At 46.6% G+C, this 15,632-nt stretch overlaps 1 protein-coding gene across 4 annotated transcripts in view; it reads right to left on the reverse strand.

The window, feature by feature from the left end:
- The window catches only part of UNC13B (unc-13 homolog B), a 580,491-nt gene that overhangs the window by 47,319 nt on the left and 517,540 nt on the right, over positions 1 to 15,632 (reverse strand). For all 4 annotated transcript variants that reach the window (XM_040336017.1, XM_040336018.1, XM_040336016.1 and 1 more), the window contains 2 exons: positions 4,751 to 4,877; positions 4,374 to 4,470 (listed from right to left, as the gene is read on the reverse strand). In XM_040336017.1, coding sequence (XP_040191951.1) covers positions 4,374 to 4,470; positions 4,751 to 4,877 — 224 coding nt within the window. The remainder of the gene's footprint in view (positions 1 to 4,373; positions 4,471 to 4,750; positions 4,878 to 15,632) is intronic.

Here is a 15,632-nt window from a genome sequence, read left to right on the forward strand (position 1 = left end):
ACACAGCATGTTTGAGGTTTAATAGTCGGAGAATCCGATCCTTCCCCATGTAACAATTCCACAAGACCGAAGCGCGATTTTCGAAGCAGCCTCTGTAAAAGCTGAGATAGGACTGTAGCAGGGGGGGAATCATTCTGTAATTCTGCTCCTTAATTCTCAGTTAATTAAATCCCCGTTGAGCGCTGTTCATTTTCACTCACTGCCAGGAATTCGCCTGTTTAATATGCTGTGATCATTACAGCCTTTTTTCTAACAATTTGCCTTCAGGAAATGTATTTAATGTGCAGCATATTAAAACCAACAAAAAATTTGGTGCCATCTGTTTCCAAATGGGCCTACTGACAATAAAAGCACGATGCTCAGGTGTTCTGGCTGGGCTAAGTTCTGGGCCAAGTTCTGCCAGGGCCCGGCTGGCTGGCTGGTTAGGCTAAGTTCTGGCCCGGCTGGCTGGCTGGTTAGGCCAAGTTCTGCCACGACCCGGCTGGCTGGCTGGTTAGGCTAAGTTCTGGCCCGGCTGGCTGGCTGGTTAGGCTAAGTTCTGCCACGACCCGGCTGGCTGGCTGGTTAGGCTAAGTTCTGCCAGGGCCCGGCTGGCTAGCTGGCTGGTTAGGCCAAGTTCTGCCACGACCCGGCTGGCTGGCTGGTTAGGCTAAGTTCTGCCAGGGCCCGGCTGGCTGGCTGGTTAGGCCAAGTTCTGCTAGGGCCCGGCTGGCTGGCTGGTTAGGCTAAGTTCTGCCAGGGCCTGGCTGGCTGGTTAGGCCAAGTTCTGGCTCTGGCCCGGCTGGCAGGGCTACGCTCTGGCCCGGCTGGCTGGCAGGGCTACGCTCTGGCCCGGCTGGCTGGCAGGGCTACGCTCTGGCCCGGCTGGCTGGCAGGGCTACGCTCTGGCCCGGCTGGCTGGCAGGGCTACGCTCTGGCCCGGCTGGCTGGCAGGGCTACGCTCTGGCCCGGCTGGCTGGCAGGGCTACGCTCTGGCCCGGCTGGCTGGCAGGGCTACGCTCTGGCCCGGCTGGCTGGCAGGGCTACGCTCTGGCCCGGCTGGCTGGCAGGGCTACGCTCTGGCCCGGCTGGCTGGCAGGGCTAGGCTACGCTCTGGCCCGGCTGGCTGGCAGGGCTAGGCTACGCTCTGGCCCGGCTGGCTGGTTGGCTAGGCTACGCTCTGGCCCGGCTGGCTGGGCTACGCTCTGGCCCGGCTGGCTGGCTGGCTCGACCAAGTTTTGGCCCGGCTGACTGGTTGGCTCAGCTAAGTTTTGGCCTGGCTGGCTGGTTGGCTTGGCTAAGTTCTGACACTGCTGGCTGGGCTTAGTTTTGGCCTAGCCTTATTTTAGTCCCAGTGATATAATCACTGGGTCTCCATGCTTCTCTATAAAATGCAGACCAGTTTATAGACAGTGGGAGGGACAGGCAGAGAGCTGTACATAGCTTTCTGAAAACATAACAGCACCATTCCTCAATACTTCATTTAAAGCCCTCAGACCGAATACAAGCAGTGGGCTGGACTCAAAGGAGTTAGACAAATATACACCCACGTGCAATGACGAATCATCCATGATGGACAGAATGGCTTCTAAAGCACATTCTGAGAAGCTCCCAGTGTGCAGTGAAATTGGAGTTATCTCAGGAGAGGAGCCGGTACAACTGTGCAAGACTGAAGGGGAAGGCCGTAGGTTGGCATGAATTGTAGAGAGTCTATAATGGTCGGTGTAGAATCTGTTTTTCTGGGCTATTGAGCGCCAAACAGTCGGCATTACTTCAGGATCATCTGCCGCTGTGTTGTGTATTTTTCCAAACGCCTCTTTTCTCAGAGAAGTTCTGTATTATTTTTAGGATGATGATTAGGAACCACAGGTCTGACCAGCTCTGGTGTACGTGAGTAGCCTGCAGCTAAGAAATGAAGGAGCTGTACCTGCGATTACCGGGGCAATGCAATTACACAGCGATGGCGGCTCCATGGAAGGACCGCATTACAAAGAGACAATTACTTTCTGTATATCACATTTGACATCCGGTCCGAGGTTTGTGTGCTCATTACTGATGGACATCAGGATCCGGCGGGGCCCTGTACAGAAAATACGAACGTTTCTTGGAAAATCTGAAACGCTGTTAAAGCTCATGGACTCGGGGAAGGGTGGAAATGGAGGAATCGGTAAACACGCTGGCTAAGTTTTGGTTTCTATGGATGTAGTCTAAAGTCAGATTTTTACATCTAGTTACTGGCCCAGATTCTCGTATATCTGGGCGTAAAACTGTGCGGGCGTAACGTATCTGGTTTACGTTACGCCGCCGCAAGTTTTACAGGCAAGTGCTTTATTCACAAAGAACTTGCCTGTAAAGTTGCGGCGGCGTAGCGTAAATTACCCGGCGCAAGCCCGCCTAATTCAAATTAGGCGGGTAGGGGGCGTATAGCATTTAAATTAGGTGTGTTCCCGCGCCGAACGTAATGCGAATGCGCCGTCAATTAAATTTCCCGACGTGCATTGCGCTAAATGACGTCGCAAGGACGTCATTGGTTTTGACGTGAACGTAAATGGCGTCCAGCCCCATTCACGGACGACTTACAAAACGACGTAAATTTTAAAATGTTTTAATTTGGACGCGGGAACGACGGCCATACTTAACATTTGTTGCCCCTCATATAGCAGGGGCAACTTTACGCGTCGCAAATCTAACGTAAATGTCGTAACTTCACTGCGTCGACCGCGTGTACGTTCGGGAATTCATGTATTTTGCTAATTTGCATACTCAACGGGGAAAACTACGGAGGCGACACCTAGCGGCAAAAAAAAAAGAGCCTTACGCCTGTCGGATCTAATGATTATCTATGCGTAACTGATTCTAAGAATCAGTCGCATAGATACGACGGCCCAGATTAGGACTTACGACGGTGTACATTGCGTTGCGCTGTCGTAAGCCCTTTGAGAATCTGGGCCACTGTTTGCAGATAGTTCTAGTATAGATAGTTTGGACTGGGGGGATGATAGAATTCATAGTCACTTGACCTCCGGAAGATTTACCCCCTTCATGACGAAGAAACTTTTTCCGATTTGGCACTGTGTTCTTTTTAACTAATGCGCAGTCATGCAACGTTGTACGCAAATAAATGTATATACCGTATATACTCGAGTATAAGCTGTTTTTTGTGCTTAAAATGCCCCCCTCAACCTAAACTCGAGTCACCTTTTTGCACCTGATCTCCCGGACTTTGGGGACCCGGTATCAGCCGGCCGTATAGCCCAACTCTTCCTCTACAAGTGTGCAAAGTTTGTTGTCTGGGGGACCACCGATTTTTCAAAGTCGAGCACCCCTTCCATAGACTCCCATGTTAAACAGTCATTTCTTCTGTAACTTTGGGGACCCAGTACCGGCCAGCCGTAGGTCCCCTGGACCCGAAACTGTGGCACACATGTAGCCCCAGTGCTCCTCTATAAGTGTGCAACGTTTCCTGTCTAGGGGACCTACGGCCCGAGGAGCACTGATTTTTCAAAGCCAGACACCCCTTCTATTATACTCCCATGTTAAACGTAAGTCAAGGCATGGGCAGTGAGGCATGAGCACAGTGAGGCATGAGCACAGTGAGGCATGGGCACAGTGAGGCATGCAGATGGACACCCTAGGCTACTCGAGTCAATACGTTTTTCCCATAGTATATTTTCATTTATTTCTTAATTATTATTTTTTTACTAGGATCAGCAACTTAAAAGCTGGGATCAGCGACTTATAGCAAGACTGTGATATTGCGGTGGACAGTCAGACACCAACTAACTGACACTTTTTGGGGACCAGTGACACTAATACAGTGATCGGTGCTATAAATATACACTGTCACTAATGTACTCCGGGAACAGGCAGCGGCGTGTACCAGTACCTCACTGCAGTATATGTACTGTGGCGGGTCGGCAAGCGGTTAAAGTGGAAGTAAACCCTCTATCGTTTTCAGCCAAGGAAGCTGCCACCTTGGCTTCTGCTTGATCAACTGCCATGGTGCTGTACACGTGATCCGTTATGACACCAGCCATTGGATGGATTCACAGCACAAGCAATGTGACAGTTACATTCCCGGCATGTGCTGGAAATGTAACTGTTTTTTAAACTGTTTAATCTATGGGTTTACTTCTGATTGAATGCATGACCTCTGTCTGTAGTGTGAGAACCGACACTTCCTATGAAGAAACGACATATCTCAATCTAGTGCTCTGCAGGTGAAAACTGCACAGCAAATAGATCTGAAACGGACACAAGCAGACAGAGTGTATTCACAGAGAGATCAGAATACAAATGAAGGAAATTAATAATAATTGTTGCAGAGTGGGGTAGAACGAGAAAGGGAGTTGATCTGAAAACATGATCTCTGCTACCCGTGTGTGGCAACATACCCCATCTTTCTTGTCCCTCTCCAGAGCCCCGTGGAGGAATTCCAGAGAGACCTCCTCGTTCTCATCCAACCACTGCATGACAAACTGCTCAAACCACCTGCATGGAAGACATATGAAAGAGAACCTGTCAGAGGATCATACAGTATACACACCGGAACACTCTAAACCATGGGTCTTCAAACTACGGCCCTCCAGTTGTTCAGGAACTACAATTCCCATCATGCCCTAGTCATGTCTGTGAATGTCAGAGTTTTACAATGCCTCATGGGAGGTGTAGTTCCGCAACAGCTGGAAGGCCGTAGTTTGAGGATCCCTGCTCTAAACACTAATAACAAGTAGACTTCCGCAAGTGAGGACAAGGTGAGCATTGAACTTACGCGGGATATTCAGGCACTTTGTCCTTCATGGCCGGCAGGTCTCGGACATACTCATTGTACAGCCACTTCACCTTGAAATGGAGGTTCATGTAGTCGGCACTCTTGCATAGCCGGTGCTTCTCGTGCTCTGCGGGAAGTGGAAGGTAAAGCAAGTGAATGGCACAGTCCATACCCGGGCAAGCGCCCAATCATTGGGGCCTCTGCGCATATACCATGGATGGATTTCAGGAAGTTATATTAGATGCTTCAAGACCTCTGTTAAAAAAAAATGAATAATCAGACCAAGGTTATAGCAAATCGTTTATGAGTGACAGCAGAACCCCACTCAGCCATGATGGTGGACAATCCCATATCCATCCACTTGAGGACACAATCGAGGACTCGCCCAGTACAGAGTTGGGGGCTCTACATCCAAACAACCATGGCAAGGTAAAAGTGATGAAGAATAGGACTCAATACAATGTCGATAATGTCTGACATTTTTGCGATCCTCATCAATCGCAATACAGGGGGGTCCATTTATAAAGGATTTAGTGCTCATTTACGCTTCCATCACTCTCTGAAGAGCAATCCACCATGGATCACGTTTCAGAGGGCATTTTACAAGTGGCTCTGGAGTTGATAGGTCACCCCCCTCACCACCTGTTTTAACCCCTGTAAGTGTACATTGAACCCTATTCACCTGAATGGGTCACGATTAGCGGCGGTACTGCCTGCCGAATGCGACACAAGGGTATAATGTTTTGCAGCAGTCATGAAGCAAAGCATCGTCACAGCAGTTTAAAAGGGGGGTGTTAAAACCGCAGCTCAGTTGCCTATTGTTCCCACTCCCCTGACTGCAACTGTGAACTAGGCCTTACTGAGTAGTTTGCACAGTGAATGTTTGATGGACATTCGAACTCTCAAATTTTTAACCGTATTGTCTAAAACAAATGCTGCCTTGGCACCGGTTAACGCTGCCAATATCACAGTAAGATATTGTACATGCAGATGAATTAGGAATACCTTACCCAGTTGTGAAGACTAGTCCTACCACTTACACCCAAACAAAACATCACCAAAGTACACAGGACGTGTCTAGTACGCCCCTGTATAGGGCGGTGCGTCCATAAAGGGCGCAGGAGCACCACCACCCCCCCCTCTCCTGCATTGCATGAATCTATCTATGGTCACCGCTACCGTCCCCTATTCATGTGCCCTTGACGGGTGCCAGGCATATGAATTACAGCAGCGGTGGTGTTTTGGAAGCGCCCGATTAAAGCCATAGGCTCTAGAAAGGCTTCCTGATTAGAGTTGTGGGCTCTAATAGGCTTCCAAAAGGGTAAACAGCGGGCGCACTGCTGTGTGTTCGCTGATTACTCAGTGTTGTGTTAGGGAACTGAATACATTGCTTCCCTAACACTGACCCGCCTCTCAGCCAATCAGGTGCACCGGGTCTGGTTACCTGTCACCTGATTGGCTGAAACAACAGGCGCCGCTATTGGACGCCTGACGGGACATGAGGACGGTGTGGAGAAGTGCCCGGCCCTGCAGGAGACATGAAGGACCCCGCTCGTCGCTGTCACCCGCTGCCCCGCCAGGCACAGGGCGAGCAGGCGGGGGTCACACTGGCAGCATGTAATGGGCACACTGGCAGCATTTGGCACAGTGGCAGCATATGATGGGCACACTGGCAGCATTTCATGGGCACACTGGCAGCATTTCATGGGCACACTGGCAACATTTCATGGGCACACTGGCAACATTTCATGGGCACAGTGGCTGCGCTTGATGGGCACAGTGGCTGCGCTTGATGGGCACAGTGGCTGCGCTTGATGGGCACAGTGGCTGCGTTTGATGGGCACAGTGGCTGCGTTTGATGGGGTTTTTTTTTCTATTTTTTTTTTCAGTTTGTTTGCGCCCCCCCCCAAAAAATTTGGAGCACCAGCCGCCACTGCCCCTGTCCTATAGATTGCACCAGGTATGACAGGCTTTGCACAATGGTTGGTATTATGTTACCAGCCTCCACCTTCTGCTCTATCCATAATGAGAACACTATATATCTCATGAGCAGTAAAGTAGTGAAAAACAACAATGCACAGACTACCGCCTGGTTAACTGGTGCCCAGCCAATTAGTGACATTTCCCAGACTGAGGACACACAGCCAACTATAGACGTTTCTTGCCCAATCAGCTTCCATCTTCAGGGCTGATTAGGCTGTATGTCTCTCTCCGTGTCGGCTATCTAGACCTCTGTGAGAAGAAGCAAGGACAAGATCACTTCTACTTGGCTGAGGGGCGCATGCAAAGGTCACATCACAGCTAGCATGGTGCCCTGTGTATGATGTACGAGTCACAGCAAGTTGGTGAATTGTATTAAGTTCCTCCAAGTCAACAATTCTCTACTTTTTAAGAATGCCATTTAAACATACAAACATAAAAATGCAGTGTTCATCACATCTAGCACAGTTGATGGGAGCCCCTCAGAAGATGCATAGCAGGTGTTCAGACCCAGATACTCAGGAAAAGGATGGTGGGAGCCACTCATAATGGGCACAGTAGGTGTGCAGACCTGAGAATTCTGTGAAAAATGGCGGGAACCCCTCATAATGGGCACAGTAGGTGTGCAGACCTGGGAATTCTGTGAAAAATGGCGGGAACCCCTCATAATGGGCACAGTAGGTGTGCAGACCTGGGAATTCTGTGCAAAATGGTGGGAACCCTTCATAATGGGCACAGTAGGTGTGCAGACCTTGGAATTCTGTGCAAAATGGTGGGAACCCCTCATAATGGTCACAGTAGGTGTGCAGACCTGGGATTTCTGTGAAAAATGGTGGGAACACTTCATAATGGGCACAGTAGGTGTGCAGACCTGGGAATTCTGTGGAAATGGTGGGAACCCCTCGTAATGGGCACAGTAGGTGTGCAGACCTGGGAATTATGTGAAAAATGGTGGGAACCCCTCATAATGGTCACAGTAGTTGTGCAGACCTGGGAATTCTGTGAAAACTAGTGGGAACCCCTCATAATGGGCACAGTAGGTGGGCAGACCTGGGAATTCTGTGCAAAATGGTGGGAACCTCTCATAATGGTCACAGTAGGTGTGTAGACACAGGAACCAAGGGCAAGTATAGAAGGGGCCCAGTATAATAGGCACAGCAGGTGCGCAGTACTGGGAACTAAACTCAGAGATGGTGGCAACTTTTTATAATGGGCACAAGAGGTGTGTAGACCTGGGAACTCAGGACAAGGATGGTGAGAACCCCTCATAATGGGGACAGCAGGTGTACAGACCTGGGAAATCAGGACAGGGATGGTGGGAACCCCTCATAATGGGCATAGCAGATGTACAGACCTGGGAACCCCTTACAATGGGCACAGCAGGTGCTCAGACCTGGAAACTCAAGACAGGGATGTTGGGAACCCCTCATAATGAGCACAGCAGGTGTACAGACCCGGGAACTCAGCACAGGGATGGTGGGAACCCCTCATAATGAGCACAGCAGGTGTACAGACCTGGGATTGGATCTCATTGTTTTTGAGAGCTAGAAGATACTGTCAGGAGAGTCAAGTAGCCTATAGATGATTCACAGTTTTATTTGTTTTTTGTTCAACCAGTGGGATGAACAAAAAAATAAAAAATGACCCGATTACCACATGCACACATTTGAGATGGATGGAAGAATCACACCTGCTTAGCTCAGAATACACTGATCAGTACTGCCGGCTATAGCCAATGGCGCAAATCGGATACCATTCATCCCACAGGCTGGTTGTTCAGATGTCGATTGGTAGATCAACCAGTACAACCAGTGCCCACCATAGATGCATTGAAATTTGGCCAGTCCCTGCTGACCTGGCTGAATTTCGATCCATGTATGGCCAGCTTAACTCTCCAGCATCTACCCAACATTCAAATTTCCATATTGGGTGGTAGAGTCATTGCTTTTCCTTTTTTTAATCCATTACATTTTTTTTTTTTTTCCTGAAAATGAAAAGGTTGTTAGTTTAGCACACATGAGCACCAAAATGAACAAAGTCAAGGCAAATTATTATTTAAACAGAGAGTTAATGGAACTTGGGCTTCAAAGTATCCTGTAGGATAAAGAATCATTAGAAAGTGAAAAAGAAAAGGTCTAATGAGCTACAATATTCATGCGTTCAGCTACGTTAGAGATCTAGGATCTATCTGTGAACACTACAGAGAAAATAAAACCGAATTAGATAGAAATGTATTCAAATTACTATAAGAAACTAGTAGGGTGCTTCACTGAGCGCTGTGAGAGGGGCCCACTATATGGCTAAATGCTTGTGGACATCTGACTACTTCTTGGAGACCCCATTCCACAAATACGGCCATCAATATGGAACCCATCCTTCATGGTGCAACACCCTCCACTCGTCCTTTTTATTTACACTTGTAACCATTTATCCAATAGGACATTGGTGGGGCCAGGTACTGATACTGGATCAGAAGACCTGGCTTACATTCGGTGTTCCCAATTCATTGTAAAGCTCATCAGTGGGGTTGAGGTTGGAGCTCTGTGCAGGACAAAGGAGTTCCCCCACACCAAACCATGTCTTTATGGAGCTGGATTTGTACACAGGATTTGTACACAGGAGTCATGCTAGAACACAAAAGAGTCTTCCCCAAACTTTTTCCAAAAGGTTGGTAGTACACAATTGTCTACAATGTTTTTGTATGCTGTAGTATTAACAGTTCCTGAACTTCATGAACTCCATCATTTGACGGGGAGTACACATACAGTACAGACCAAAAGTTTGGATACACCTTCTCATTCAAAGAGTTTTCTTTATTTTCATGACTCTGAAGGCATCACAACTAAATATAAAAATAAATAAAATATATTTCATATTCTAGGTTCTTCAAAGTCGCCACCTTTTGCTTTGATTACTGCTTGGCACACTCTTGGCATTCTCTTGATGAGCTTCAAGAGGTAGTCACCTGGCGCAGCACCCATCACTCTCCTTCTTGGTCAAATAGCCCTTACACAGCCTGGAGGTGTGTTTGGGGTCATTGTCCTGATGGAAAATAAATGATGGTCCAACTAAACGCAAACCGGATGGAATAGCATGCCGCTGCAAGATGCTGTGGTAGCCATGCTGGTTCAGTATGCCTTCAATTTTGATTAAATCCACAACAATGTCACCAGCAAAGCACCCCCACACCATCACACCTCCTCCTCCATGCTTCACGGTGGGAACCAGGCATGTAGAGTCCATCCGTTCACCTTTTCTGCGTCACACAAAGACACGGGGGTTGGAACCAAGGATCTCAAGTTTGGACTCATCAGACCAAAGCACAGATTTCCACTGGTCTAATGTCCATCCCTTGTGTTCTTTATCCCAAACAAGTCTCTTCTGCGTGTTGCCTTTCTTTAGCAGTGGTTTCCTAGCAGATATTCTACCATGAAGGCCTGATTCACACAGTCTCCTCTTACCAGTTCTAGAGATGTGTCTGCTGCAAAAGGTGGAAGAACCTAGAATATGAAATATATTTTCAGTTGTTTCACACTTTGTTATGTAGAATTCCACATGTGTTCATTCATAGTTTTGATGCCTTCAGTGTGAATCTACAATTTTCATAGTCATGAAAATAAGGGGCAGCACACAGTCACCCCCCCCCCCCCCTGCCAGTATCCAGCTAGGACCAGGGCCACATTTTTGCATCATCTGCCTTGTGGTCTAGGACTGCCACATTGGCAATGATGAAATCCGTCTGTAATCCTAGCTGGATACCAGGGGCCAGGTGGGAATCTTTGTGCCACCCCCTGCCAGCCCCAATATGTTGATGATAAATAAAGCTGGCCCTGGTCCTACCTGTAATAGAAGGGGCGGCTGTGTGACACCCCTGGCAGCCTTAGACCACAGCGAACGTTGGCTCTGATGAAATACATCCTTGGTCCTAGCAGGATACCAGTGGGGAGGTAGGTGTATGTGTGCCGTCCTTGGTAGCCCTAGGTCCCCCATGTCCGCCGTGGGGGGACAATCACCTGGGCAGCTCAGCTCCGTGCCTGCTTCGCTACACATTGGGTAAACTTTTAACGGTTATGTATTATTTACCTTATTGCTGAATTGCATTCTATTGCATTATTGTCTCTTAGATTGGTTCTCCTGAAGAAGCGGGTCCCCCGCGAAACTAGTCGAGAATCCGACCAATCTTTTGATGTACATTATTGTTAAATGCAACATTTTAATTATAAATAAATATATTTTTTTACTTATTATTGTTTATTTTTGACTTATCAGTACCGAGATAGTCCATACATCAATTGGGTGGGTTTGTTTCGGGTTTATTATTATTATTATTATTATTATTATTATTATTATACAGGATTTATATAGCGCCAACAGTTTACGCAGCGCAGGGTTTAGCCTCAGCAACTATTCCCCCAATCCCCACCCTCCCCTTTACTTGTTCATCTATTTCATATCTTCATGACAACCTTACTGTGGAAGTTTAGCCAAGGACATTCAGCTAATAAAAGCACGACTGCTTATTTCAGTACCAATAACACTTAATATATATTTTTTATAATAAATGCAAAATGTACCTGAAATATGATCAAAGGAAGAGAAATTATTTACTGCCGTTCTTTCCACTCTGTGATTGCAGCCTAAGTGACTGGAGCAATTATTTGAAGAACACACCAAATGTCCTTTATGTACATTATAAAGTGTTTATTGTGCCGGGAAACCAAGATAACCCCCTATTCCTAGTTTGAACTTCGGACTTTTATAAAACCTTCCGATATTATTTCAAAAAGAAAAACAGGATTTGTAAGGTACTTAATAATATCAGCGAGATTTATACAGAAAGTTTTTATTAAACAAAAATTTAAAGTTGACAGATTGAACCTGATCCTGATTTCCACCCCACTTTGGCAAGCATATATACCTCCAACCCACCGACCTAGAAAATTATTGTACTTATTATACATATCAAACCTTCATCCAAATAGAATGATAGGCAACACATCAACTGCATCCATATAGTGCAGGGTTTGACAAATTTGCTTGGAATCTAGGAGCCAGCTAAAAAAGTTAGGAGCCAGAAAACGCGCCCTGTCCCGACGAGCTTGCGCGCAGAAGCGAACACATACGTGAGCAGCGCCCGCATATGTAAACGGTGTTTAAACCACACATGTGAGGTATCGCCGCAATCGTTAGAGCGAGAGCAATAATTCTAGCCCTAGACCTCCTCTGTAACTCAAAACATGCAACCTGTAGAGTTTTTTAAACGTCGCCTATGAAGATTTTAAAGGGTAAAAGTTTGTCGCCATTCCACGAGCGGACGCAATTTTGAAGCGTGACATGTTGGGTATGAATTTACTCGGCGTAACATTATCTTTCATAGTATTAAAAAAAATGGGGATAACTTTACTGTTGTCTTATTTTTTAATTAAAAAAAGTGTAATTTTTTCCCAAAAAAGTGCGCTTGTAAGACCGGCGTGACAGAAAGTATTGCAACGATCGCCATTTTATTCTCTAGGATGTTAGGATAAAAAATATATATAATGTTTGAGGGTTCTAATTAGAGGGAAGAAGATGGCAGTGAAAAATGACATTAGAATTGCTGTTTAAAGGGGAGTTCCACCCACAATTTCACTTTTTAAATATAAATACCCCTGTAATACACAAGCTTAATGTATTCTAGTAAAGTTAGTCTGTAAACTAAGGTCCGTTTTGTTAGGTTGTTACAGCATTTAGATAGTTGATAATCTAGAAATAGACCGTGGCCTTCTTAAGTGTGGGCATCATGAAGCCAGACTGTATGACTTCCTGGATTTCAGCTTTGCATATCTCGCACATGCTCAGTGCACAAGCAATGTAATAGGTTTCAGTCAGGTTTGCAAGGACTACTGGGAAACATGATGCCTATCCCAGAAACCCTTGCAAATAGCCTAGGCTAATAAGGAGGAGGAAGTAATGAAGGACTACAAAATAAAGGTATTTACAAGCAACAAATTAAATAAAAATTGTCCATTCTGAACACTATGAGATTAGAGCATGCAGCACAGACAAACATAAAAAAATGGGTGGAACTCCACTTTAACTTGTAATGCTCAACTTGTAATACCAACGGCCACCACCAGATGGCGCCAGCTCACACATCTGGTGGTAATAACTTGTAATACCAACGGCTCACCACCAGATGGCGCCAGCTCACAAAAAAAAAACAACTTCCAAGCCAAGTCGCCAGGACACCATTTCTAGTCGCCATGGCGACCTGGCGCCCGGGATTTGTCGAGCCCTGATATAGTGGATGGCAGAACAAACTCTACTCATTACCCGGTGCATCTCAATAATTTAGAACACACACAGAGTGATATATTTCAAGCATTTCATTATTTTAATTTTGATGACTATGACTTACAGCTAGTGAAAAGAGAGGTATGGACTCCAGAGAGAGAGAGAGAGAGATATAATTTTTCCCCTGTTCAAATCATTAGTAAGACCTCAGGATCGCAGGAAGCCCATTTGCAAATGTGTGCAACTAAACCCGCCCTGTTTTTAACGCATACTGTTAGGTTAATTCGGTTGGTTGCACGCCACAATCATCAAAATTAAAAGAAAGAAATGCTTGAAATATATCATTCTGTGTGCAAACGCATCTATATAAAATCTAGGCGTTTCACTTATTGTATGGAATTACTGAAATAAATGTACTTTTTGAGGATATTTAATTGTTTCAAGATGCGCCTGTAATATTTGGTGCAAAGTACCAATATGATGCACTGTTATATAAGATCATTCAGCCTCCTGAAGAAGCTTTCCCGTGGTCCAAGAAACGTGCAGAGTTTATTTTATATGCGGTTGTCCCACCATATTAATCTGTTTGATGTGTTGGATTTCATCGTATTGGGATAAAAGTTGGAGGTGCATATTAAAGCGGGAGTTCACCCAATTCGTTTTTTTTTTTCTCTTTTCCCCTTAGCTTCATGCTCGTTTTGTCTAGGGGAATCGGCTATTTGTTTTACAAATATGAGCCGTACTTACCCGTTTTCGAGATGCATCTTCTTCCGTCGCTTCCGGGTATGGGTCTTCGGGAGCGGGCATTCCTTCTTGATTGACAGTCTTCCGAGAGGCTTCCGACGGTCGCATCCATCGCGTCACTAGTAGCCGAAAGTCGGTGCGGCTCTATACTGCGCCTGCGCACCGACGTTCGGCTTCTTTCGGAAAATCGTGACGCGATGGATGCGACCGTCTGAAGCCTCTCGGAAGACTGTCAATCAAGAAGGAACGCCCATTCCCGCAGCCCATACCCGGAAGCGACGGAGAGGATGCATCTCGTAAACGGGTAAGTACGGATCATATTTTAAAACAAATAGTCAATTCCCCTAGAGAAAACGAGCAGGAATCTAAGGGGGAAAAGTGCCCTCTAAGGGTGAACCCCCGCTTTAACTATATGCCGGAAAAAGCCGACTAGAGACGCCGTAAAAAAATGCGCCGGCCGCTCGTACGTTCGTGGATCGTCAGAAATAGCTAATTTGCATACCCGAACTCGGAAAACGACGTGAACGCCACCCAGCGGACGCCAAAGTATTGCATCTTAGATCCGAAGGCGTACGAAGCCGTACACCTGTCGGATCTTACCCAGATGCCGTCGTATCTTGTTTTGAAAATTCAAACTAAAGATACGACGTGGGTAATTTGAAAGTGCGCCGGCGTATCAGTAGATACACCGGCGTACTCGCTCTGTGGATCTGCCCCCAGATTTTTATTTTTTTTTGTATAATATTAGATCGTTATACGGAGGAATGTTGGTACATGGAAAATGTTTATGGCATGTAATAATCTATACTCTATGTAGTTGCTGTTTGCATTTAAAATTAAAAAAATTAATTGTAAGCAAATTGAAGAACATTTTTAAAATATTAAATGAACAAAGTAAAACTCTGACTTTTGGAGGGAGGTGGGACACAGCGCTCAGTGAAGGACCCTTCATCAATTCCTAGTTAGAACTACAGAGTATAAAACTGATCAGTCTCTTGGATAGGTCTACCGGGGGGAGGTCAGAGTATTATTAGCAAGTCTCTTTCATGTGTTAAATCTACAGATATTAAATTCTTACCACCAAAAAAGTGGACCATGCGGATTCGAAAGACGGCCGGGGCTTGTGACAGATAAGAGACAGATATGAGACAGAGAAGCACACACACAGAAAGATATATGAGGAAAGAAGGCCGATATATATGGGGATGGGAGGCCGATCTATATGGGGATGGGAGGCCGGTATATATGGGGATGGGAGGCCGATATACAGTATATGGGGACGGGAGGCCGATCTATATGGGGACGGGAGGCCGATCTATACGGGGATGGGAGGCCGGTCTATACGGGGATGGGGAGGACGATATATATGGGGATGGGAGGACGATCTATATGGGGATGGGAGGCCGGTCTATACGGGGATGGGGAGGACAATCTATATGGGGATGGGAGGCCGGTCTATACGGGGATGGGGAGGCCGGTCTATATGGGGATGGGAGGACGATCTATATGGGGATGGGAGGCAGATCTATATGGGGATGGGAGGCAGATCTATATGGGGATGGGGAGACCGATATATATGGGGATGGGGAGGACGATCTATATGGGGATGGGGAGACCGATATATATGGGGATGGGGAGACCGATATATATGGGGATGGGAGACCGATCTATATGGGGATGGGAGGCAGATCTATATGGGGATGGGAGGCCGATCTATATGGGGATGGGGAGACCGATATATATGGGGATGGGGAGGACGATCTATATGGGGATGGGGAGGACGATCTATATGGGGATGGGAGGCCGATCTATATGGGGATGGGAGGTCGATCTATATGGGGATGGGAGGCCGATCTATATGGGGATGGGAGGCCGATCTATATGG

Source organism: Rana temporaria, chromosome 1 (assembly GCF_905171775.1).
Source record: "Rana temporaria chromosome 1, aRanTem1.1, whole genome shotgun sequence".
NCBI lineage: Eukaryota > Metazoa > Chordata > Amphibia > Anura > Ranidae > Rana > Rana temporaria.